Here is a 27,993-nt window from a genome sequence, read left to right on the forward strand (position 1 = left end):
AGCAACAGCGCCTCCTCATTGCCCGGCATGCTAACTACACTGTCGTTAGTGAGCCTGCTGCTGCGGTGCAAACGCAACACTTTTTTTTTAACGGTCAAAGATGTTGTCACTTGGAAACGTTGTCGTGTAAACGGTGGCCTGGGTCTCAAGGTGAAGACCAAAAAGCTTCAAAGAGACGAAGCGAGCCACTAAATTGAGCGAAACCAGATCTTATCGGAAGACTCGGAAGTTACTGTATAAAGAAGGAGGAGAGAGAGAGAGAAGGAAAAGGAGAAAGAGGAGGAGGAGGAGGAGGAGGAAGAGGAGGAGTGGTCAGTCTGCTGATAGTTCAGCTGTTGAGGGGTTTGGAAAAGCCTCAGTCAGTCAGTCAGTCAGTCAGTTGAGTTGCGGCACACGGACTGAGAACACGGGTTAAATATAGAGCAGAGGCTCACTCCTGATGCGCTCACGGGCCGGAGAAGAGACCCGGGCCGAGAGAGAGAGGAAGAGTCTGTTTATCCTCACTACTGTCACTCTCTGGGAGGAAGGAGCAGCTTCAGCGCCCTGAGCTTCAGCCGGAACAACCTCGGCAGGGAAGGTTTGGATTTAGGAGAAGAGGGGGGAGACTTGCGATGCTGTGATTGGGGTCAGTCGACACGTCAATAAGGACTGCAGTCAATCAAGGACCTCAAACAAGTGCTGGAATAAGGTGAGTCAGCTCAATACTGCTTAAAAACTTCATCCCGGCACAGAAATATGGGTGACGAGACACTTTTTACAGCAACACGTGTGATGTCACCATAAAACATGAGCGTAGAAATACTCCAGTGTCTAAGTGACGGCCTAGTTCAGGTGTCTGCAACCTTAATGACCAAAACAGTCATTTGTGTGATTTTCCACTGGCACCACAAAACACGTTTCTCCTTTAAAATGACATGAACACGGCTTCTAAAGTTTAGTTTGGAAACTGTATCTTATGTTTCATTTGTGAAGTTTCAATAACCATTGATGATGGTGAGCATTACATTACATTTGCAGCTGTTTTTCTAAATGATTTTAGCTGTTTCATCTATCTTTTCTCGCATTTTTCATACAATTGAGACATTATAGAATAGAATAGAATAGAATAGAATAGAATAGAAATGCTTCCTGTAGAATGTCTGCTCTACATAGAGCAAATAAAAAGAAAGTCAAATCTCTGATAAAGCAAGTTAAAAATTAAACAAGTACATTTAAGTATGATTATGTCTTAATTGTGGCTAATATACACAAAGAAAGGATTAAATTGATTAAAACACAGCAAACACTATTTACATGACAGCCATTATCGCTATTATAGCCAAGGGGATTAATTAAGTATTGTATTAGTTTACAGAGAAGATTAGTCCAAATATGTATAAAAGACAACCATTTAAAAATAAAAAACCCTTCATAAGAAATAGATGAGCTTGCATAATCATATTTTATTCATTCAAACAAACATTAAAATACAAACGTAAAAAAATTTTTCATTTAAAAAATCGGATACAAATTACAGAAATATTCAAAATATAACGTGTATTTTTTTTAGAAAATATGTAATTAGATAATAATACATTTTCATCGCAATTCAAATAGATTAAATTATATCCAACAATTTATTCATTCATTTCATTTTTTTTCTTACTGACCATTTTATTTGTATTTTATTGTGGCAAAACTTGAACTTTATTGCAACTTTTGGGCCGCATGACGTTCTCCTGTTGGGGTGTCAGGCGCATCAAACACATTTGAGCGCACGTTCCACTTTCAGCCTAATTCCATCTTGAGAGGGCCGGACGATAATAAAATAATGCCATGATAACCTTTTGATTTAAACTGTGACGCTTTTGTTTGTGGTGGCGCAGAGTGTACATGACGGAAATGTCAATATTTTCACTAAATCAAGAGAGTACTAAGGAAATTGACAATGACCTCAACATGAAGCCAATTTTGATTTTTATGAAACTGCATTTGCTTGATGGTTTGGCCGGATTGGAGCCTCTTACAGGCCAGTTTTGGCCCACGGACCTGATGTTGGACACCCCTGCCTTAGAAGAATTAAGTAAACAGTTATCACATTTTTTTTTTAAATTTGTATTGTCAAGTTATTTTTTTTTGTGTCATATCATAGATAAGAAGGAAAATCCTGATATAATTTGTCATAATGTTTTTTCAATATCTTGCTTTACATCTGTTTTATTGTCTCTGAGTTTAACTTTATACAGTATCTCAAAGGTCTGTCTGCCATAGGTTCTCCTTCATGCTTTGAAAGTGGCTATTAGAATTTGTTAACTCTACCAATTATTTAATTGAGATTTGTTTCACTTGCTTATGAAAGGTTTACAAATATTTTAGGGGTTAAAAGATTTTTATTATGCCATTAAAACAGTATGAGAAATAAACAGATAAGACATGGAGAAATAAACAGAAAACATATTTTTATTATATCAGAAAAAGTTCCTAAACCTTTTTTCTCAGCCAACAGATATTAATGCCCACTTTTAAACATTTCAGAGTCACAATTTACCATAAACCTAAAAGTAAGTCTTTTGTAAATTTGAAAATTAAGAAGTGACAAGTTATCGTGAAATTAAAAAAAATTCTGAAAATTTCACCTCAAAATGAATCAGTTTGCTTATATTCAAAGCCGAACACAGAACTATTGGTCGATGCTTCCAGATTCCAGTGGTAGACTACACAAGCTTATTGCCACTGAAGACACAAGATGGAGTGGATGTAAAGATCCACAGTGACGACTGTTCTAAATAATGAGTTTACAGTATAGAAGGCGCGCCTCCTGAGCCCCTACATACTGACTCATGAAAGGAGCGTCTGTGAGTCAGTGAGTTACGGCTGCCTTCATTCACAGCCCAGTAAATGCTTGTTTCAGGAAGCAGTACATTAGAAGGCATTAATTTAATAGATCTTTTACCAGAGTACTTAAGCGCTGGTCTCTGGGGGAGGGGGGGGGGGGGGGGGGGGGGGGGGTGGGGTGCAGTGAGGAGATGATGCGGCACAAACAAAGCAAAATTTCTGTTCATTTTAGGTTGAGATAGAGGGAGAGTTTGAGGCCAGAAGCACAAAGAAGGACACTTCAAGACGGGGGTCAAAACTACTGGGTAGATTATGATGAGAACCCTACAAGACGTGGTCACTGTTGGACTGAATGCTCTGTAGCAGATATCAGAGATGAGAGGTTGACCCAGCAAGAGAGGAGGGTGAGGAGTCGGGGGGCTAATGAGGCACAGCTGGAAACAATCGGAGGGCAATAAAGGTGGAGTGTTTACACATTAATAGTTTTCAATTTAAAATGAAAGACCTCCTTTCGGTTTTGAGTGTCTGTTTACACGACAGTGGTGCTAGGAGCCACTGAGAATGCCAATTTTTGAAGAAAAAAACTAAAAACCTCTCAATGTGGAACTTTTTGAAAATGCTCCATCTCTGTGTTAACCAAGGGGAAAACACAAGTGGACACAGTCCATACAAATGCCAGTGTTCTCTGATTGCTAATGTTTAGAGCGTATCGTTGTGTTTGTGGTTTGCTCACAAAAAGCAAACAACGGCTCCCGCTAGTGGCCCAACAAGACAACTACATTTTCAGTGTTTCCACCCTTCACGTGTAAAGGCAACATTTTTCTGAAGCTTGAAAGTTAAAAATGGGGCCACAAACAAGCAAACATCATGAGTGGGGAGTCGGGGGCTAATGAGGCACAGCTGGCAGCAATCATCGGTAATAAATGTGGGAAGTGGAGAACAGAGCCACAAGGCAGTAGAAAACCATGCTAGAAACCGGTAGCAGAGAACGTGGGCATGAAATTCCAGGACAATATATGAAACATGAACCTGATATTTTAGGTGGAAATCTGCAATTTTATGCATAAAAAATGTTTTATGATTATTTTTAGCCTATAAACTCAACCGTTTCATGATGCTTTTGTTAGGTTTTTCCTAGACAAGTTTATTTTGGAGCCAGATCTGAATTCTAGCTAAACGAGGGTCAACAGGGGGTCCGGAGCTTTTTTTTTTTGTCTTTTTTTTTTTCTCCAACATCACAGTGTGAGAGGCGGGAAACACCCTGGAATGATCAGCTGTGTGTGACATAGCACATAGCCTTCTCGTAACGTTTGCGTATTGAGTGTAAACTCGACGTATTGGCAGTTAATAAGTACTCCTAGCGGCACGCCGTATCGGGAAGTAACTAAAGGTTAGTGCTCGTCCTGGTTCTCATCATTTACAAACGTGACACCGCATTCCAACAACGATCCAGGACTTGAAGGCTTCCGCATTTTGTACGTTGGTGAGAATGGGCGTGTCCTCCAGTGTTGCAATTCAATTTTATGTCCGTCGCGCCAAACACAACACTTCAAGGTACTTTTACTGAGAAAAACCCAACAATTCATAATGAACAAAGAGGAAGAAACCTACAGAACCAGACTCAGAGGGGTTCTGGTTGGTTTAGCGGAACGAAGGAGAGGAAAAGATGGACAGGCAGACTGTAGGTCGGGATTCAAACCGTGGTTCAGTTTGGGTTTGTTTGGCTTCACTGTAAAAGTTTTGGACAACACAAGTTTGTGAAAGAGGGTTTGAGACGCTTGATTTAAGGGGAAATGTGAAGTTTGCGAAGAAACCAAACTACCTTCTAACATTTTGAAGACACTTCTTTTTCCTTTGCATTGGCAGATCGAAGATTCAATACGATCATGGTTATAATTTAGTTCAGAACTTCTAATGAGATATCGTTTGCGAAGTCCTTCTTATTTCTGGGGATGAATAGGTGTTTCAATGTGTCGGCCCTGCAGTGTGTCGGTGTTTGGCAGCGTCTGCGTCGTCTGCTGCGAGGATCACACGGCTCCCCCTTTCCAGTTGGAAAATGTGCCCCATTTGATCTACGCAGAAGCCCAAACATTAAACAGAGGCGCTCTTTTGGCTCGACCTCCTCTGTGTTATCGTACCCAGCAGGCTTCGCCCTGCACAGATCCACCCCCCACCCCCCCCCCCCCCCCCCCCCCCCCGGGGAGCTCCCCTCTGCATTAATAGATTTTTGTTTTCATTGTGACTTATTTTAAAACTTTTGTCGGCACACTGGCAGCAGAGGCTGGACCGGGGCAATACATGGGATGGATGGGAATGCATTAAAAAAGATCTCGTTTATCAACTGTATATAACAATCTCTTCATTCGTTCAGTCAGAAGGTGAAAATCTTGACTGAGATGTTTCAAGATTAATAGAAAAAAAAAAAAAAAAAGGATCATTAATCAAATCCAAAATTAGCTGGACGGACTGTTTCTACAAGTTCAGACAGCGACTGATTGGGTTCTGGTGATGATCCAGATGTTGGATTTTCATCAGTCCTTCCAAATCCATATGGGATGTTAAAGAGAGCCAACACATCAGTTTCACTTAAAATGTGAAGTTGACAGAAGCGGTGTGTTTTTAAGGACAATCGGCGAGAGGAGGACAATGGGCTCAGAGTTATTACGACTCAAAGGTCCTATATTTAGCAAAAGTCACTTTCTAATGTTTGATTCATGGTGTTTGACAAAATAGGATATTATCGTTTTCAACAATATTTATCGTCTCCATTGCTGTAATCTGATTTCTTTGGCCTGTAATACCTGCACTGTGTCTTGAAGACGATCTAACGCTCCCATGATGCATCACTTGTCGTAGAAGAGCATGAGAGATTATTCCAAATAAGGTTTTCTTAATTTCTTGATATTGCTCAGGTGCCGTTCACGCGACAACGTTTTGCGCTTTTGTTTCAGAAAAGTGGTGTGTTTATAATAAACACACATAATAAATATCTTACAAAATGTACCTCATTAGCTCATTTGAAACAGACATCAGGGCCTCATTAAGGTGTTTAGTTGATGATGTTGAGTTCACGCCTCCCTGGGGAGAAATCTGCAATCAAGACAAATCCAGGTTGACCAACCCGCCTGGATATCAGGTTTTAATAGGTGTGACTCTGTGGCTCGGGCCTCGGGGGCGAAGCTGTTTTCTGTCAGTTCGGGTTGAAATCCCCCCCCCCCCCCCGCGTGGGTTTATGTCACCGTATCTCGCGGTTCGCGGTCCGAGGACACTGATAAGACTGGGAGCATGAGATCAGCGTGCTAATTCAGCCGCCCGGTGTCCTGTTTGGTTTTATAACAGCAGCCGCCGTTCCCATGACAGCAGAGCGGGCAGCGGACGGGAGCGACGCTTTTGTTTGGGTGCGCTTCTGTGTGCCGGAGGAGGCCGACGTCAGACCTCCGATAGCGGCCACATGGAGCGCGCTGGGAAAACTGTGATGCCCGAGATAAAGCTCCTGCCACAAGTGGCTGAAGGTCAGACTCAGAGATCCATGGTGAGAGTTAGGAGTCACAAAGCTGGTGGGAAAAGATACGAAACAAGCACAAAGGGTCACAAAATACTCATGAGGATAAAAACAGTCATGAAGAGATGCTAAAATATTGGAAACGTGTCAAACAAATCGCATTAAAATAAAAAGTCACAACTGAACAACTACGAGAAAATGCAGAATGGGTAGAAGACCATAGAACATGATCACAAATGCTCAACAACCGTGCTCAGTCACTGAAAACACAACTTGGTGAGAACAATTCCCAGGGTGGAACTTTTCGAAAACGCTCCGACTCCTTGGAAATGGAGAAAAATGCAAGTTACTGAAAACACTATGACTTCGTCTCCATGGTAATGGAGCAGAAAAGCAACTTTTTGAAAACTCTCAACTTTTTAGAAGTGCTGCTGCTGCTGCACATGCTTACCAAGGTCAGAGTAACTAGTTCTTCTGCACATGCTCAGTAGATGGACAATCAGAATAATGTTTCCACTGCAATGTCATGATTCAGTCCAGATTATCCTGGACTTTGTAGTTTTCTTGTTGACAGTCAATGTAAGAACAATCCAACTGGGTCATCTGTCCACTAGAATGTCCTATTTTCTCACTATGGTTGTTATAAAGTGTTGTAGACAATAAAAAAAAAAAAAGGCTAAAAAGACGACAAACTAAGATAAACTACATAAAAACGACTGAAAATGGTGCAGCGATTCACGTTGACAGCAGAGGCTTCATGCATACTTGATGAAGTGGTCTTTACTAGTCAGTGTGGTGGTCTGGGTGTGTGTGTGTGTGTGTGTGTGGGGGGGGGGGGGTCTTCTCTCTGAAAGGTTTCCCCCTCTAATGCCTCTTTTCTCAGGAGGGTGACATTGTGTTGACCACCGACCGCTCTGGAACCGCAAGGCTTGTAAAAATGACATAAAACTAGCAGCTCCCCCCCCCTCCCACCTTCTCCACCCCCCCCACCCCACCCGGTCCTGTCCTCTCAGAGTTTATGGGGGAAGTGAGCTCATGCTCCGTCCATCTCGGACGCCTGTGAGAGCTGAGCTCAGCTGCATGTCTGCGGTGACGTCAGCCCTCTGGACCGGTCACTGCTGATTACAGGTCGTGGAAACCCGCCTCGTCTGAAAAAATGTGCTGTAACTCCTCGAATCTTTCCCCCCGGGGAGGGAGTTTCACATCAGACCTGACTTCAGGGAGAACGTGGAAGGTGTCCCTGCGTCCTCGCGGGGTGACATAACTGAAAACCATAACGAAGAGTCTGTGGCCGCTTCCAAATGTCTGTGTCATACAGTAAATTAAATCCAGATCTTTGGATGCTAAACTCAGTTGATCCTCAGTCTGGTTTCATAAATGTTTTTAATTCAATTCAGTTTCCTGGAAGAAACCGCACACATTCATTTTACACTTTGAGCGTTTTCACAAATCAATAAAGCTTGCAGAGAAGCACTAATACAACATAAGCGACCCTGATGTCTTGCTTGGAGCAGTGGATCGGGATCCAGGACGGCTGGAACGGTTCAGATCTTACTTGGCAACTTTCTGCATCTGCCACGGGTCCCTTCTCTTGTGACAGCAACAAGGTGATACAAAATACATCCAAAATCAGTCAAGAGAAGACGTGCAATTTCCACAGAGACACAAACCAAATTTTAAATCATTTAAATGATCAGAAAAATGCCCTCAAAAAGCTCTAAAAGAGACATAAAATCAGTGGAAAAATCGGCAGAATGTACGTAAAAGAGTCACATGTAAAATGACGAAAACAACCCCAATGAACACAAAAGTACCGTCAAATAACTCCAACAACACACAAAATAAACACCGTGACAGAATACCAGTAAAAAAGAACAACAACAAAAATGGCCAGCGATGGAAAACTTGTACCAAAGTGATTAAAAAGAGGTCCAAAACTATTGCGAAAAGATGCAAAATCATCACAAAGACACATAAAAATGGGAAAAACACCCAGTTTCTTGAAAAAATAAATAAAGCAATCAGAATGGTTATGCAGAAAGAAGTATAAAAACATGCAAAATGATGATAGAAAACATTAGAACCACTGTAAAAGATGCTTAGAGACATAAAACAACCACAACAGAGTCCAAATACTGGAAAAAAAAAGAAACTGCTTTGAAAAAGGAACAAAATAACCATAAATACATTGAAATGAATTGAATACATGCACATGATTATGCATAGATATGGCTTCAGCAATCAGAAGTTAAATAATCCTGAAAAAAAACCTCCTCAACAACACAAACTGATCACAAACACACCTGAAATCATTTGTAAACCACAACAAAACTACAGTAAAAAAAAGATGCGAAATAATCGGATGAGCTCCACAAATAAAGAGCGGAACACAACCGCGCTCTTAAATCTCAGAATAGAAAGCGTTGCTGTGGCAGCAGCACGTGCCGCTCATCGCACGTTCTAATTGTTCTATTTGTGAAATCGGCGGAACGCGAGCACTATTTCAAGAAGCACAAGTGCTCGACGGTCCAGATCTGTTATGTTTCACATGAGCCTCCAAGGGGTCCGGCGCTTTTCTACCGATTCCAAAAGGGTTCCATTCCCCTGTGACCGTCTTATAACGATCAGTAAAACCCAGCAAGTACAGTTTGATCTGTTTTAATATCTCCTCACATTTCTCTACTCATTTTGGGGGCTACAGTTGTATGACCATGTTTTCAAGTCATTTTAATTGTAGGCCCGCGTTTACGAAACGACAGCTGGATCCCCTGGAATCGCAATCCAACTTCGTCGTCGGCCCATACGAATGTTCCGTGTGCTCCCGTTGTTAATGTTTACAGTGTGTTGTTCTCCGTGTGTGTGTGGTTTCATTACCAAAACAAACAACAGCAGCCACTAGTGGCCTCACATGCCAATGACATAATTTTTAGTGTTTGTGCCATTTCCATGTAAATGAACATCGTTTTCAAAACGTATCTTAGTTTGAATTCTGTCTTGAGCTCGGTATTTGTATTCAACATAAAAAAAAGGGATAACTGTGTTATAGCTACATTAGTTTCCCGTGTTGTAATTGTTCTATCCTGTAAAAAAAAGTGCACATTGAATGATAAATACAGGTCAACCAAATCAAAAGTTTTCGACTGACAATTGATCAGATTTATGTGCTTTCAGTCATTCTAGCCCTGAAGTGATTTGTTCTCTGTGTTTTCCATCTCCCCGCTATCTGAAGTCGCCTTAACGAGTGGCTGCTTGACTTTGTTTTCCCCCCTCCTGTGGAGCGTTTCAGACTCTATAACCTCCTCTTTTAAACCCACTGGAGAGGCCACTGATGTCCTTATATAGTCAAACGTGAGTCCACATGCTTAAATCCTGCAGCGTGTGAGAAAAGGAGTCTGACGGAGCTGGAGGGACGGAGGAGCTGCACGGCTGCCAAAACAACAACAGAAAAAGATGCGTACCCTGTCATTCATGTCATCTTACCAAACACCTTGTACATAAATCCTCTGGATGGTTAGAAAACACTACCACCCAGAATATTATATGTCAAATATGGACGAAAAATTGAAAAAATGGCGACAAGAACACAATAATCTTTGTTTATTTAATGTTCTCAAATGCAATTACTTCTTTTTTTAATGAGGCATAAAACCTGTAATAAGACGTAGTTTGAGAAGTATTGACGTTTTTATCATTTTCAGCAAATCCGGAGCACTTATTGCGTCCCGACCACAGGAGGTTACCGTGGTTACGGGAAATGAGCGTATCTGGGAGCACTGCTAGCTAATAGCCTCAGTTTTCAAGCGATTTTAGTGCCACAAAGTTCCGGAGCATCAATGCTTTTATCTCTCCGGCAGACGGAGGATGAGTGATGGTGGGGAGGATGAGGCGGGTTTACACAGGAGTGGAGGGAGAAAAGCGGTGGGCCGAGGACTGAACCCTGAGGGACGCCGCAGGGGACGGTATGACTGGAACTCATGTTTTATTTAGAAATTTTTACAATGATGAATTATAATCAATTGCCAATATTTAGTTAACTTCTGCATTTCTTCTTTTTCTACCAAATGAATAAGTGGAAATAAACGACAGACAGAAAACATAATGAAATATAATATACGGATATATTTTGCTCTTTTACCTTTGATGAAGCACAACTTTCTCCCAGTAAGTTTAATTGATTAATTGAGGTATTTTTGGTAAATAATGCATTATAATGTGACACATTAGTGCTGAATAGTGGTTACCCAATTTTTTTACAAATTTTTGCAATATTTAAACTTATTTCTTTTTCCCCTTAAAAAAAAAAAAAAAAGCAACATTTAAACTTTAATAGGCGACCGAATTGTATATTTGGGTGTCACTAAAGACTATTTTTAGACCTGCTTTATTATGTTTCTCATAGCATAGAGTAAGTCTAGGGGAAAAAAAACACAATATTGTCTTTATATTTCATTAAAAGAAATTCAGTTGGGAAGTGTAAAACTGACCAAAATACAATTTTTATTTTCACAATTTCTTCCTGGGAAAACAAAATCTTTAAACGGGATGAAATGCTCATCGGATGTCAGTCTCGTGACACAACCTGAAAACTCCATCGTTTTTCATCATTTCTGTAGAATTGGCCATCGTGTTCAAAACATTTTCGTGTCAACGTGAAACAAAAACGATGTGCTTTTGCGTGAACATGGCCTGAAGCATGAACCTGTAGTGCTTGTAAAAAACACTAGAACCTGCAAACTTCTCAACAGAAAGTTGAGACTACGTGGAGCTTTTGATGTGGTTCGACAAAACTAACCACTTTATGACTCCGCCTCACCTTTGAAGTCAGTCTAAACCACAGTATTGAGAAAAGATAACACTGACCGTTTTGTGGTTGTTTAACAAAACCTGATTCTTTCTGCTGTGAAGCGAGGGGCGGCAAGCATCTGCGACATTTTGTTACAGATGCTACAGCGCAGCCTGCCCCCTGTTTTCACACTATTTTCATCTTTTTAATAGCTTATGTAGCGCATTTAATCATCCTCCTGCAGCAACACGTGCTCATAATGGCTCAATCTAATAATGAAGCAGGCGTTCTGTGGCGCAGCTTCGGTGAGAACGAGAAAACAAGGAAGAGGGAAGAACACGCGCCGCCTCCCTCTGTCTACATTCACACTTGCGACAATATGAAGAGGCTGAAAGAAACGCGAGCCAGCGGGGTTTGGGAACCGATCCGGCTGTTGGAGGTTTGGTTTATACACAACAAACCTTGTAGTTGAGCTGCAGCTGTGACGGAGTGAAATGAAGGTTCAGGCATCCGTGGGACTGCTGATGGTTTATAAAGTGATAGCCTCGCACACCCACAACCCCCCCCCCCCCCCCCCAAAAAAAAAAATCGGATCCCGAGCACCAGGGTGGGACCCTAAAATTACCCTTGTCAAATCCTCCCAAACAAACAGCTGCAAGAAACCACGTTCCACAACTCATTCTCCAGCCTGCACGTTTGATTTATTTACGTTTCCCCTGCAGATTAAAAGCCGTCGGAGGCGACGTCAAGCTTGAACTTTCCAGAGCGGTGAACGTTCCTGCAATGAAGCGATCGGGCTGTAACCCCGACTGTGTATTTTTATCACTCGTTGAAAGTAGATCGAGCGCAAAGGACTAAAGTAGGTCGAAGGATCAAGTCGGATCAGTCCGGAGGTCAAAGGTCAACTGTCAAATGCAACGCAAGGTCAAGTGCGTCTTTTCGCTGAGCTGCTCTCACAAATGAGTCAGTCGGGAAATGAAAAGTATGAGCTGGATGTTTATGAACAATTTAAAAAATGGCTTGATCTCCTATATGCAAAAAAACAAAACAAAAACAAAACGTGGCTATAGAGGCAAAAACAGATTAAAAAAAATGTTGATTAAACATTTACCCTTTTTAAATTATTGATGCAAAACTTACAGTTTTTATATGTGTAACAAATGCAACCGTACAAGCGGGAAGATTATGTAATCTTCGTTTTTGAGATTAAACATGCTGTGAAAAATTAAAAATACTAAAAGCTATAAGCCGCTCCGGGTTAAACTGTAAACGAGGATGGATGTTTAGGTGGGACGTGCGTTTCGACGTGTGTGACACATGGAAGGCCGGACGCTGTGACACTAATGACCGACCCCCCCGCTGTGAAGGTGAACGTTTTTCCACAGACGAGCGTTGACTTTTTGTCGGTGCCGCCCGGCTCACCTTTGACCTCTCAAACAGCTTTGATGAGACACTTGGCAGCGCCAACGAAAAGTGTCCCACCTATAAACATCCGCTCTCTATTTACAGGCTTCACGCTCACTGTTTACGCAGCGCTTCAGCTGCAGAGTCCAGCTTTAAGAACCACCTTTATTAACCGCAGTGGCAGTCATATTACATAAAATATATCTTTATCTGTGAATGTTCATACTAACATATGAGGCTTTGACAGTAAAAACAAGTGTCGTTTCTTTTGACGTCGCACAAATTTAATGTTCACTAAAATGTGTGATTTACTTTATTTATTTCCACCTGTAAACATAACTGATTCCCACAGAGTCTTAATGAAGTAGTGAAGGAAATGTTATATTGCTTTGATTGAGCTTCGACTGTTGTGATTGTGATGAAATGATACTGAACATTTCATGTGTCTGACTTTACAGAAAATGTCCTTCATCTAATGTTTTTTTTTTATTGTTTTATTATAAAATATGTATTTCTTTACAGAATTTGCTTTTTCACATTCTTTTACGGTATTGCCTGCTGTCCAATGTTGTAGGAGCTTATTTTTAATGAAACAATATTAGACTTTGCAGGATTTGGCATCTTTTTGTGTCCTCAAAAGAGACTAATTCACATTCTAATACCAAAACATACTGAACAAAATGTTTAAACTGTACATTGAGTTTTAAAACAGCAGCGTTTTAAAAAGGCTACTTTTCCCAGTTTCTGCAGGGACGGAGTGTTTTCAAAAAGTTGCATTGCCATTGCCAATTTGCGCCTATTATAATCATATAATTGGGGTTTTTTTTCCAAATATTTATAGTTCGTGGTAGTTTATCCCCATTTGTAAATAAAGATTTTTTGAAATGTGAAATGTTCAGAATATTTCCTCTTTCTATAAGGACCACACGCACACACGCACACACACACGCACGCGCACACACACACACACACACACACACACACACACACACACACACACACACACACACACACACACACACGCATTATCACTTCAAAACATTGTGGGGACAGATCTGGATTCAGGAGTGTAATTCAAACCACAACAACACTGACTGATGTCATCGGTGGTTCCACAAAAGGTGCGGACGTGGACAGCTGGTGTGGGGGTCGGGTGGTGGTGGTGGTGGTGGTGGTGGTGGGGGGGGGGGTGTGTCCTGAGAAAACAACAGGTTAGGGGCCGCTGGATGAGAACGAGGCCAGAGTTCGCCGATGCTGCAGGTCTGAGTTAAAAAAGCCGCCCGTGACTCAGCTGCAGAGAATCCTGGCAGACGAGCGGTAGCAACCCACGTTAGCAGTGCAGGGTATTAATAGTTGTTATTGGAGGGGGGGGGCTACTCCCACGGTGACAGAGGAGGGGAGGAGGTGAAACCCCAGAGCCAAGAACAAGCTCAGACTCCACATGATGCCATTATTACACCTACTGTGCACAATAAACATCTATTTCCATCTGAAGAGCCCCTCCAATCATCTCTGGGTCGTTTTATCTACTTTTCCATGACCTCCTCCACAGTACAGCAGCTTTTATTTTGGTAAATGTCAAAATTCCTCAGGGCATAAAGCCATAAACAGCTTTATCACAGATGCCTGCCCTGAAGGTGAGGCAGTGCATTGACAAAATAACAAACAGCACCCACTAGTGGCCCAACATGAAAACTACATAATTTTCAGCATTTCTGCCATCTTAGCGTGAATGGACACCGTTTCCAAAACTTTTTCTGAAACAAAAACAGGAATACACTGCATTTCCACTTGAAATGTGGTGAAAATCAGGCCTTATTTTAATAAAATTATTGAATTTCAACTTTCTCTCTTTCCCCTTAGTTGTCACAAACACAACTTAATGTTATTTCTATCTAACTAAATTGTTTCGAAATGTTCAAAACCAACCTAAGACACATCATATTTCACAAGTTGTTCAAATTAAATCTAAACGTTAGCTTCCCTCTATGACATGAAAATTAGTATGTTGGCGTTCTCAAAATTAACTAGTTGATTCTTGGACCTTTTAATACATAAGTGACACCAGCTATAATATATTTATGTGTGTTATGTACATTTTAGGAAGTTTGGGGTCAATTTTGTTTGATTCAAGTTTTTTTGTTGCTCCTGTTTTTCTCACTGTGGCCACTAGGCGTATCTTAAAATGCAAAATGATCCCTACAATACATTCAAAACCTATAATGCCCACAATCAAAGGCATAATAATTAGGTTATTAAAACAATTCAATGTGGACTTTTGCCCAAATTAAGCCATAAAGGGCATAATTACAAAACATATACTAAATACACACATAATCCAGATTTTAGATTTCCAAGCAACTGCTGTACTATTGCCAGAAAATATTTTTGTTTTAGAAGAAAGTTAAAAGAAAAGCTCGGTAATCCATCATGGAGAATCGTTTTTATTTTCTTGTGCTGCTGTCATCACTTTGTAATGTTCCCCTCGTGGCGTATCGAGAGCTGCCAAGAATCAGGAATTAACAACGAGAGTATCATTCTGTTGGATTCCGTTTAAAAAATCAGACCTTCAGTGGCCCAAAAGGGAGGAAACTAAGATCAAAACTCACACTGTAGAGAAAATGTCATGCAGAACAAATGCCTTTTTTTTTTTTCTTGGTTGAGAGTTTCAGTCTATTTTCTTTCTCCTCACAGCTTTGAGAGAAAAAGAAAAAAAAATGCGATCCAGGAGCTGCACCGTGGAGAGTCCCGATGAGGGGCACATCCAGCCCAACAAAACGTTCACCAAGCAGGAAGCGGTGAACACGCCCGAGCTGACGAAGAGGAAGATGAAGGACGTGAGGACGGGGTCGTGCGGGACGACCAAGAGACCTCAGAGACAGGCGGAAGTCCAGAAACCTGCAGCTCTGGACCTGTCCAAGAAGGACCTGCTCCAGCTGCTGGGCATCATGGAGGGAGAAGTGCAGGTAGCAGTCAGACACACATGTATACTCTGTGCCACGACAAAGACTTAAAAGTTTAAAGGGTCACAGGTGATTTTGGACGCAAGAAGAGGTGGAAAAAAGTTGATGATCAGAGTGAAGGATGACTATTTCTGACACAGTTTACCTGACTTGCGTTTGAACTGATGGTTTTGGGTCTGTAATGCAGTTTTTCAGGGTGGAGTAGATGCCAGTGGATGGAGGTCTTGGTGGAGACTTTGACGGTCAGCGGTCTGACCACCCGGGTCACAGGTACTGAATGAGGAAGGGGCCCGAGACGTGAACCTTGAGGGACACCTTTGAGGAGGGAAGCCGTCGTATTCTGTCGTATAGAACCGTGTAGGAGACACGTGGGCGGATTTGTGATTGAGGTGGGCCCTCCTACGTCACAGTCCTACGTGGTTTCCACCAGTCGAGGAAGCTTATGGAGACATATGGACGTGAGATGGCTCCGATTTTTAAAAAAACGAGCCTCGGCTGTGTGGAAGCGGCCCGCCAGCTGCTGGGCTGATAATGATTTTCTAATGGAACCACATTCATAAATTCATCTCCAGAGAGGGCAGGATGCTGCTGCCTCTCCCTCGGTTTCCGTCCTCCGTTTGGGGCGTGTTGCATATTTTCCATTAGAGAGTGACATTTTGCGCTGGAGGAGCCACTTTTGTTCTGATCGCATTCAAAAGAAAAAAACAAACAAAAAAAAACAGCCACTGCAGAGCAGGATTTTTAACACAAAGATGACAGCTGGGCGACAATTAGAATTCTGCCTTTCATATGAGAAACCTCATGAATAGTAGAAGAGGAAAGAGAAAATAGCCGCACAGAAAACAGAGAGAGTTGAAAGCGAGTTCATGTTATTCTCATGTGCATCTATCCAAATAGATTAGCTGGGCTGTTGCACCAGTTTGAAAGGCTGCATCTGGGAGGAGCAGTGGCGCAGTGGTTGGCACCGTTCCCTCACATCAAGACGGCCTCAGTCTGAACCGTCGCCATTCCACTGCTCTCGTCGAGGTTGAGGATTCACAACCAAACCACTGCCCTCACACTTAATCAGACATCTTGCAGGACTCTTTGAGTCGTGTCTCTCCTCCAGGCCAGATCCAGACTGTGTTATCAGCGTGAAAGGGCGGAGCTTCACGTCCAGCCGATGTACGAAGACGTCACGGTGCAAATATTCAAGCACCTAATAAAGGGACCGACTGGAAAAGTTAAATCAGTTTGAATAACATCGGATCCAAGTCTACTTATCTTTATTGCTTCACAGTCAATCGATATAAGCACAAAAGCTTTTTATAACCTCTGATCTGGAGCGTCTGACATTCAGATATTTGTAATTACAACTGTTTGAAAAGAACTTTTTAAACTGTTCACTTCATTTGTGATAACTTCTTTAAAAAAATTGTATCGATTACATTTTTTAAAATTATACTTTATTGTACTGTTTTTGTGCATCATGTTGATTCAAAGAGATAAAACTTAACTGAAATGAATATTTCAAATTATGTGAAAAATACACAATGAAAAATTCACATTTTATTGGTGTGATGTGATAAGGTAGAAGTGATCTTCTTGCCAATGACTTATTTCAGGCTCATTTCTATATTTCTTATGATATATGGGAGATTTTTACTGCACTGAGCTGCTTTTTCACTGAAGGTTCCTTCCTTTTAAAAGGGAGTTCATTCCTACTGTTATCCGAGCTCATGTGGAATTGTTGGGTTTCTCTGTTATAAAAGCACCTTGAAAGGACATTCTTGTATTTGGAGCTGTAGAAATGAAATGAATAAAATTGAAAGAGTTTCCTGCACTGTCTGTATTGAGGTGTGGATTTGAATGTGCGGTGTTTTGTCCCGCTGTTCCTCAGGCCAGAGAGGACATCATCGGCCTGATGAAGACCCAGAGAACCCCACCGGAGGCCCTGGAGGCCCACTACGGCTCAGCCCTGCCCACCAAGCCCCTGCAGGCGCTGCAGAGGGACGGGATGCTCGTCCACGGCGGCAGCGGCACAGAAGACGTGTACGAGAGACCCATGGCCGAGGTGAGAGACGCAGCGGACGTCGTCCACGATTTCTTCGATCTCATAATGTTGACGAGGAACTGCACATCGTTTTTAATTTCGCAGTGACAGTTGTCTGCTATAAAAGTGCTGAAAAACAATCAGAGACAGAAGGACAATAATCAATGAGGAAATATTAACAGCATTTGAGTGATTGTAAGAAGTTTAAATGATATACTATATATACAATGTAATGAAATATTTTGTCGTAAATTCTGCGCCTGCATACATTTGTGGCACAATTTCAAATTAAGTTTGTATTGAGTTAATGTAAGTAAGTTACAGTCATGTGATATAAACATTAGGGGTCAGATGAGATCTGTACTGACTGAATGTGTGGCGCATTCAGTGGCAGCAAATCTTGAGAACATAATTTTCCATGCATGCTGAACTGCGTCGGGTGAAAAGGGCCCAACGAGCGAGCAGAGAGCGTGAAAACGTTTGGGACAGTGCAGAGAGAGCGTCTCCACGCCAGAACAATGTCAGCAGGGCCGAGGCGAATGCTGCTGGGTTATTGTGTCCGGGGCAGATGTGCAGTCTGAACCCTCCTCCTCCTCCTCCTCTTTCTCTCCGTCCCCTTCTCCCCCTCAGTTGGACCGTCTGGAGGACAAACAGAAGGAGACGTACAGACGGATGCTGGAGCAGCTGCTGCTGGCTGAGAAGTGTCACCGGCGCACCGTGGCGGAGCTGGACACCGAGAAGAGGAAGCACGCCGACTTCATGAACAAGAGCGACGACTTCACCAACCTGCTGGAGCAGGAGAGGGAGAGGTGAGGCCAGGGGGAAAGGGGGGGGGGGCACTGTACTCATGATCTCTGCTGGAAAATCACCCCATAATACAACCTCCAAGATACTAGAAGAACTGTGTCGCTGCAAGAAATTCACCATCATGTCATCAGATTCAACTATGTGAATAGATAATCTATTTCATTAAACTAAAAGCAGAATGGCATCAAACGATGAAGAACAAATAGACATTTTCTGGATTCTTCTGATTCTGATTGTTTTCTCACATGAAATGAATTATTTCACTATTTTTTTGTGTTGGCTTTCTGCTTGAAGACCTCTGAAGCGTGAAAATATAGAACGGGGATGTCAAACATGAGGCCCTTCGGCCAAAACTGGTCCATAAAAAGGCTCCGGTCCAAACAAGCCACCAACAGTAAAACCTTGAATTTTTTTTTTAAACCAAATAAATTAAGAGTAGCAACACAACTCAACACTGGGCTGAGATATCAGTGACGCTGCCATGAACAATAGGAACCTAGCATTAGCCTCAAAGCTGTGCTGTCAGTGAGAGTTTGTAAAAACAGTCATAATGCAACAGCTAGAAGAGAAGGTTTTTCTACATTTCACTGTCTTTTGCAACAGAAGGTTTCATTAAAATTGGCTTCATATTGAGACTGTAGTCAGTTTCTGTTGGAGTTGTTTGGGTTTCGTGACGATATCGACATTTTCATTTTCATATTTTCTGCTTATCAAAGGAAAACGTCAAAGTTTAAAATCAAAGGTTTATATTTTACTGGTTCGGCACACTCAAGATGAAATTGGGCTGAATGTGAGCCCCGGAATATAAATGTTTGATACCCCTGTATAAAAGGCAATCAGCATCTTGTTGAAACAGTAAAAACTCATGGAAATGTATTCACTTAAATCAAGAGGGCCTTCAACAGATAACGTCTTTTATCATCTCAAAAACTCCATATGATCCATGAATTAACTACACGTCTGTCTGTTCTCAACATGTTCTGATCCGTTTCTTTGACAGAATTTGAGTTTAGTCGTTTCGTACAAACATGTTCTGCAGTTGCATGTTTATTTGTGCAGGAGCAGGCGTCAGATAAAACCTGCAGCAGTGTCTCTGGATAGCATTCTGATAGGGGAGGCGATGAATGGAGTCTTATCCAGCCATCAGAGACACTATGACATCATGTCCAGCCCCCAACCATACAAACTCTTTGAGGCTGGGACTTACAGGAAGTTTCATCCACCGCATGATGCTTATCTGATCCCTCAGATTTGACGCACAGGAGGATGAAAATATTTATTTCACTCTTTGTCATGTATTATTTCCTGTAGGTGAGAGAGGACTGGAGTTGTGTGAGCTACTTAAAATGAGCCTTACAGTTACTATGTGCTTCTTTCAAAAGGAAACTTTAATAGTAATTTAACTGGAAATGCTACCATTGTAGCAATGCTAACAGTAGCGCTACTCGTAGTTTTTGTTATTTAGTAGTAATTACACATTTTTTATATTGTTCAGGGAAATTGTTAGCTTGTGGCGTTACTTGACAAAGTAACTGTTAGTTTTTACCCTAATTTGGTGAAGTCTGTATATTGTTATTGTTTCTGTGACACGTTAGCTAAGCTGTAGCTCTGTGCTGCTAGCACTGCGCTGTTAGCTCTGCGCTGTTAGCTCTGTGCTGTTAGCACTGTCTAATACAGGATTGTAGTATTTGTGAATGGTCTTGGTCTTGATTCTGTCTCTGCCCGTGAAAAGTCCTGGCCTTGTCTTGGTCTTTGTCTTGGTCTTGAATGAATCTCGGCCCTTTAAAGTTGTTCTATTGGTCCCGGGATGCTCTGGTCCTGATCTGAACCAGGTCTCGGCTCCTTAAATACTTGGTCTTGTGTTGGTCTTGAGATAAGTGGCCTTGAGAATGACTGATTTCCATGTTAAACTCTGCTTTTGGAAGGAAGATTCTATCTTCTATAAGAAATGACAACAAGAAGAAGCAGCAACAAAAGACTACCGACTTGCAGAATGTGAGAAAGTGAAGCTAATGTTCCTATAAGGCTGCTTGAAAACGTCTAAAACCTCAACAACTGGAAGTACATTGCTGATTTTAAAATAGAGACCAGTAGCTCATTAAAGCTGTGCTTCAGATTTTATTACCAACATTTTAGACGTCAAGGCAAATCTGTTATATCTTCTCCTCAAACACCATGAAGCCTCAGATAAAGGCCCGGATGTGGAGCAATGCTTCACTGCGCCTCGTTTATTAAGGCGACGTCCTTCACACTTGTATACATAGAGCTTTTGAACAATATAACACCGAGGTTAACGTCCTCATTGATTTTGTCATATTTTTGAAGCTCTGCTTCGTGGGTTCTACTTCAGCGCTCCTCCAGCCGCTTCCTGCAGGCTGCAGTCACTGCCGGTTTAATACAAAGTGTTTAGTGATGAAAATAAGCAATGCAGCAATTGGTACACATTTAGAAGATGCACAATATGTTTATTTGGATAAAAGTGTACTGCAGGCCACAGGTGGCAAGTAACTGAATATTTGTACTTTATTAATAATGTACATGAGTATATATTTTTCAGACATTTACATTTTCTTGTCTAATTTTAAAAACAAATATTTTTACTTTATTTTGCTTTATTCTATAATATTAATAATAATAATTTTAATAATTATAATGATTAGTGCTGTTGATTGTTAAACATAACTAACTAATTAATCACACAATGTTTCAGTAATTAATTGCAATTTATTTAATTTTGTTCTACTTACTGTAAGACTCAAGCTTACTAATGCGTATTTATTCATGGTAAAACTACTGAATTAATGAGGACTCATCCCACTCAGACTTTATTTATATTTAAAGACTATTTTCATTATATCCTTTTAGCTTTGAGTGAATGTTGTTTCTCTCCATGTTTTGCAATAAAAAATAGATAGATAGATGGATAGATAGATAGATAGATAGATAGATAGATAGATAGATAGATAGATAGATAGATAGATAGATAGATAGATAGATAGATAGATATTTTAAATCAATTAATCAAATGAACATGTTATTTTTGACAGCAATAAAAATGACATCATACAGTACTTCACATTTTAGTAAAAGAAAGAAAGGCCACGCCTCTCGGTGCCATATATGGTCAATAGGTGATGACATCAGCACAACACACCCCTCCTTTTGTTTTTCACGCAATCATGTGTGAGAAAGGTGCAGGTGACTCCCTGCAGAGTGGAGGCTCCTCCTCCTTTCACTGTCTGAGGCTGTCAGCCTCCTGCTCAGCTTTTGTTTTCTCTAAAAACCCTCTCAGATATTGATCAACCTGCCCAGCAGCACGACTCAGCGGGAAGTCGAGTGGTGGATTTTTCATGAGAGCTCTTTTTTTCTTTTGAGAACTGAGAGCTGTTTGTGTTGTGACTGGCTGACGTAAGTATACATGAAACTCAGACTCCCGCAGAGATTAGTTACACATCTACAAGCAGCTGGAGCAGCCTTCCTCTCTTTCCTCATCATTATTCTTTCTGTGTAATTGTTGCAAGTTTGCATTTGTGAAATTATCAATATGCAAATGTCGATAGGGACTCATTGAGGTTACCTATCAAGGGAAGATGTTTTTATCTTTAACCGTTTATATCTGGGAGAACTAACAGGAAGAACATGCAAACTACATATGGAAACACCCTTAAACTCAACTGAGACTTGAACTGAGTATTGCTAGAAGAATGTATGTGCACAGTTCTCAAGCAGAGATTTTAACATTTTTAGGTTTTTTTTCCACATTTACTAGTTAAGCCATTATCAAACAAGCAATAAGGTTGAGTAACTTATTTCTTCCTGTTATTTTTCTGGCAGTGATGAATTGTTGAAGTTCAATAATTGTCTGATTCATTGAGTTTTTCGAACTTTTTGTAATAATGACGAAGAATGTAAAAACTGTTTTACAACATTTGAAAAGTCTGTAGGACTAGAATTTTCGATTCAAGGACAAATCGTCCATAAAACAAATTTCTGAATTTTTGGGAGAAAATAAATCCTGTACAATTGACTTATATTATTTGTAATTTATGTTTTATATATGTTTCATATATCTAGTATATGTCCATAGAGATTTAGTATGGTATCATATGGCTCTTTATTCTCTCAAAGAATGGTCTTCTTTGCACACATGATGCACAACAATGTCTTTACACCATTATAAAGATACATTAGCCTTGAGCTAGATGTCACACGTTCTCCATGTGTAATTCCGCTGTTTGTTTTTTTTTAAACCAGTGTTTAAAGTCAGTACTATCTTTACTAGCGTAATGATATTGTTGTCATGCGTGATGCGTCTGAGTCACATGTAAGCTGCTGGTCCAATAGGAGAGTGCAAAACATCTAAGACGGTGGCTGCGTCACTCCTGTATGAGCCCCGCAGCTCGTTAACGCGTCAAAAAGCAGCTTCCGACACGTTGCAAAAATGTTCCTCCCTCTGTTACTGAAAGTATTTTGTTTATTAGTTTGTCACTTAAGTAAGTTTAAAAATGTTTTCTGCTTTTCTGCTAACGTTTCCTACTGACTGTCTTTGTAGACTGAAGCGGCTGTTGGAGCAGGAGAAGGCCTACCAGGCCCGTAAGGACAAGGACCACAGCCGGCGGCTGGAGAAGGTCAGAGCAGAGCTGGTCAAGCTCAAGTCCTTCGCCCTGATGTTGGTAGACGAGCGGCAGCTGCACATCGAGCAGATCGACCAGCAGAGCCAGAAGATCCAGGACTTCACTCAGAAGCTGCAGGACAAAGAGCAGCGACTGGCGGCGGTGAGCAGCACCGCCAAGGAGGACAACCAGAAGGTCCTCAAGCTGGAGGCCGAGCTGGAGCACAAAGCAGCCAAGTTTGTGCAGGAGCACGAGGAGATGACCTCCAAGCTGGCCAACCAGGAGTCCCAGAGCCGGCAGCTGAGGCTGAAACTGGCCGGACTGGCCAACAAGATTGAGGAGCTCGAGGAGAGCAAGAAAGCGCTGCAGAAATCTGAGGAGGACCTGCAGGAGCTGCGGGAGAAGATCAGCAAAGGAGAGTGCGGGAACTCTACTCTCATGTCCGAGCTGGAGAATCTGCGAAAGAGGGTGCTGGAGATGGAGGGCAAAGACGAGGAGATCACCAAAACGGAGACTCAGTGCAAGGAGCTGAGGAAGAAGCTGCAGGACGAGGAGAACCACAGCAAGGAGCTGAGGCTGGAGGTGGACAAACTCCAGAAGAGGATGGTGGAGCTGGAGAAACTGGAGGAGGCATTCAACAAGAGCAAAACAGAGTGCTCGCAGCTTCACACCAACCTGGAAAAAGAGATACGGGCGGTGAAGGATTTGGCCGGTGAGCTGGAGATGGTGAGAACCAGGCTGAAGGAGCTTGAGTCTTCAGAGTCCAAGTTTGAAAAGGCAGAAATGGCCCTAAAAGATGACCTCATGAAGATGAAGTCCTTCACCGTCATACTAGTGGATGAAAGGAAAAACATGGCGGAGAGACTGAAGCAGGAAGAGCAGAAAAGTGACGAGTTAAGTAAGATGTTCAAAGCCGAGCAGAGCAAGGTGACGGACGTGACAGAGAAGCTGATCGAGGAGAGCAAGAAGCTTCTCAAATTCAAATCAGAAATGGAGATCCAAGTGACAAGTCTCACGAAGGAGAAAGAAGGGCTGAGAAACAAACTCGCAAGTGAAGAGGAAGCATGTCAGGAGTTAAATAAGAAGCTGGGTGGAATGAAAATCAGAATAGAAGGACTCGAGGAGGTGGAGAGGGAGATGCAGAGGAAGTGGGGCGACAAGGAGAAAAATCCGGACGAAGACAACAAAGTGAAAGAGCTGACTTTGGAGATAGAAAGACTCAAGAGCAGGCTCAAACAGCTCGAGGTGGTGGAGGGAGACCTCATGAAAACCGAGGATGAGTACGACTTGCTGGAGAAGAAATTCAGAACAGAGCAGGATAAAGCGAACACCCTGTCCAAGCTGCTGGAGGACATGAAGAGTCAGATCGCCAGGAACAAGGCCATCGAGAAGGGGGAGGTCATGAATTCGGAGGCTGTGCTGAGAGTCCGCTGCAAAGTGCAGGAGGCTAAATCCCGAGAGCTGCAGATGGACGTGCAGGCGCTGAAGGAGAAAATCCACGAACTGATGAACAAGGAGGACCAGCTCTCCCAGCTGCAGGTAGACTTCAGTGTCCTCCAGCAGAGGTTCATGGAGGAAGAGGAGAAGAAGAGGAACATGAGTCAGGAAGTGGAGAGCCTCACCAGAGAACTGGAGGCCACCAAGCGCTACAGTCGTGCCTTGAGGCCGGGTACCAACGGTCGTAGGATGGTCGACATCCCGCTTACCTCCACAGCCGTCCAGACAGACGCAATGCCTAGCGAGGCGGTGGAGGACGACACGGCAGCGGGCTTCATCCGGAAATCAGTCCAGGAGGAGAACCACCTGATGAGCAACCTCAGACAACGTGGTCTAAAGAAGCCCACTGTCCTTGACCGATACCCTCCGGCATCGGCTGATCTCGGGGCGAGAAAATCATGGATCCCCTGGATGAAGAAGAAGGAAGGTATAGCAACAATGCCGGAGAAGACCAACGGCGCGTTTCTGCTCCGTCCGCCTGAAATGAGCATGTCCCCAAAGCCGGGTCAGCCGCTTCACATCCGAGTGACGCCGGATCATCAGAACAGCACCGCCACACTGGAGATCACCAGCCCTCGAGCTGAAGATTTCTTCTCCAGCACTACCATAATACCCACTCTTGGGGTTCAGAAACCTCGCATCACCATCGTCCCCAAGCCCACCACTGTGACCTCAAAGGCCAAGGCCTGCGATGTGATGGGAGGTCTCGACCGAGCCAATTCCCCCGTCACCATAACCACCATCTCCAGAGCAAAGAGTCCAGACAGGAGCACCGGCGCCGGTAGCAGCCTTCAGTCACCAGTGTCCATCATAACTGTTAGTACCACTCCTGTGGCAGAAGCGTGCACTTCTTCAGACCCTCATGAAATCCCCACGAGCCGCACAGTCATCAAGATGACGCCGGAGAAGCAACCGAGGCCGACGCCGGTCAGGAAGTACAACGGCAACAGCAACATCATTACGACAGAGGACAACAAGATCCACATCCACTTGGGCGCAGGGCAGTTCAAGAGGCCCTCGGAGCGCTGCAGCAGCCCCCTGCTGACACTCAGGCCCACTGCGGTGTGCTCCGACAGCAGGGAGACGCTGACGGGGACGGTGCTACGCTCACCACGCCAAACCTCCATCACCAAGAGCAAAATGACCAGCAGCATCATGATCACACCCGTCACGTCTTCAGCCTGCAGACCGACACAGTCAGTGGTGAGCGCCTCACTGATCCCAACGCGTTTGTCCTGTAATCCACTGCCTGTCTGAACGCTGTCTAATCTCTTACATTGCAGTTGCTTCTGAAATGTTTCACAATGAAATGAGGTGGTGTGTGCTTCCTAGATAGCACTCCGTCCAGGTATCCAACATGTCATTCATGGTATCAACTGACACTGGACTGATCTTCCTTCCATAAGATCATCCCAACCCTGGCATTTTTAGGCTCCATTTACACGATAACATTTCAAGTGAAAATGCATTGTTTTTGAAGAATAGTATTGCGTCTAGACTGCATCTCTATAAAAGCACATTGGAATGACTGTAATGTATTTAAAAATGTCTTTTTTTTAATTTAAAATAAAAAAAAGGGGGTCCACAATGGGCCGGTAGGGGTCAAAAGTTCACTTTCTGTACAGAAATATCCTGGTGGCCCACAATTTTAACAGCAACCTGCCAACTCTGACTCCCAGAGCCAAATGTGTCCACAAGTGAGATATATTAGAAATGTGGCTAGTAATTTAAATAAATAAATTCTGAGTAAGTAAAGAAACAAACAATAGGCTTTAACACTGAAGACATAAAATCTAACTTAAATAATTAATTAATTAAATGTCTAGAAGATTTTTTTTTTTCAAAAAAGTGAAAAGGAATGGAAGCCAGTAAGTATAGAAATGATTAAATAAATGACCCAAGATAGAACAACTGCATAAATAAATGAACTTGTCAATAAATAGTAATGGAATTGACATTGAGTTGTATATTTCCCACATCAAGAACATTTTTTAATAATTAATTTGAACATGCTTTGATAATACTACTACTACTACTACTACTACTACTACTACTAATAATAATAATAATAATAATAATAATGTTATGTATTGCAGAAAGAAAAAAGAAGAAGAAAAAAAAATAGACTGCGTTTTGAAAGTGATGTAGTTCGCATGTTTGGCCACTCGTGGGTGCTGTTGGTTGTTTTTATAATGACACCCGACATAGTTGCACACAGAGAACAATATGGTATAAGCATTAAAAAAGGGAGGACACGGACATTCTCGTGGACAGACGATAAAGTTGGATTGTTACTGCGGTGATAGTCAACTATAAAACTATCGAGTCCCAGGGGAACATGGACTGGGAGTCATGACACTCTGGAGGAAACTTTAGTTCTTACTGTGAATCTGTTCATACGACCACCAACATTTACCAACTGACAAATTCACTCTTTCCTGTAGAGGCTTGATTTTTTTTTTTTTTAACACTTTAAATTCACAATTGAACCATCTTGGTAGATAAATCAGCGTTTTAATCAACCTGCAAGAAAGTCCGACTTCCCCCTCCAATTGTCGTCTTTGATTTAACGTAGAAGCAGATATGACGGCTGTGCTTGATGATCTGGATCTCCGTTATTTTCTCAATAGTTCACCTTGTCTTCCAGCCCGGGCCGGACGTGCCGTCAGCTCGAAGCACAGCCACACGGATCCCGATGTCGAAAGGTATGAAACCCAGCGGCAGGGCGCTGGTGGGAGTGTCGACGGTCACCAGGTTAGAGTCGCGGGCCGAGGGCCAGGCCATGAGAATCGAGCTGAGGAAGTCGATGGTGTGCAGCTCAGCGTCTGCGGCCGCAGACAAGAGCTGAGGGACGACGACAGACCGCCACGTGTTTTTACCCAAAACGTTACTGTCAGCCACAACCTTCCGTCTGCTACTTCACATGCTTTCCTTTCTGGTATTTATGTGGACCGGTTTCAAGGTTCACGCATGAGGAATAAAGCTCTGTGCATTCTGGATTAACTCCATCCTGCTGAGTCGTGGTTGTAAACTTTTAATCTCATCGTTCACATTTTTGTTGTTTCGCAGCATGTTTTTTTTTTTATTGCATTTTCACAGTTTGTGGTTGTTTTCAGTTACCGTGAATCCTTTAAACTGCCATCGTTTTGTGACAAAACACCTAAATAAAAGATATTTATCCCTCGAAAACCAGGTTGTGGCATCGCTTCGTAACTCCCATCTGTGTGAGCTGTGTTCATGACATTAACCTTCTCTGCTGACTGAAACGAAGCTGCGTGGAGACGCTGTACAAAGTGAAACGGGTTCACGTTCCCCTATTAGCTCGGGGGTCTGCTACCTGCAGCTCTGGAGCCACATGTGGCTCTTCAGCCACACTGTAACGGCTCCCTGATGCTGAAAAAGCTTCTTCTTCTTTATTTTTTTATTTTTATAAGGACTCTTGTCTTCTGGCTGAAAACAGTTGAAAAATGTAGAGCAGCCAAAGTGGCTCAAATAAAATCAACAAAAAAATTTTAAAAATAAAATGAAAAGTTGAAAAAGCTAAAACAGCTAAAATGACTCAAACCAGTGCAAATAAA

General features: G+C 42.3%; 1 protein-coding gene across 4 annotated transcripts in view; it reads left to right on the forward strand.

Annotated features, from left to right (window-relative positions):
* The first annotated feature begins 389 nt into the window (after positions 1-389).
* Positions 390-27,993, forward strand: part of filip1b (filamin A interacting protein 1b) — a 30,007-nt gene continuing 2,403 nt past the window's right edge. Inside the window, exons 1-7 of one of the 4 annotated variants that reach the window (XM_080513889.1) lie at positions 390-688; positions 9,603-10,275; positions 15,198-15,469; positions 17,346-17,519; positions 18,129-18,307; positions 22,858-25,618; positions 27,063-27,993. In XM_080513889.1, the coding sequence (XP_080370015.1) occupies positions 15,221-15,469; positions 17,346-17,519; positions 18,129-18,307; positions 22,858-25,618; positions 27,063-27,263 (3,564 nt within the window). In that variant the 5' untranslated portion in view covers positions 390-688; positions 9,603-10,275; positions 15,198-15,220 and the 3' untranslated portion in view covers positions 27,264-27,993. The remainder of the gene's footprint in view (positions 689-9,602; positions 10,276-15,197; positions 15,470-17,345; positions 17,520-18,128; positions 18,308-22,857; positions 25,619-27,062) is intronic. The other 3 variants (XM_080513888.1, XM_080513890.1, XM_080513887.1) reach the window with 3 other exon arrangements.

Source organism: Blennius ocellaris, assembly GCF_963422515.1.
Source record: "Blennius ocellaris genome assembly, chromosome: 18".
NCBI classification, from domain to species: domain Eukaryota; kingdom Metazoa; phylum Chordata; class Actinopteri; order Blenniiformes; family Blenniidae; genus Blennius; species Blennius ocellaris.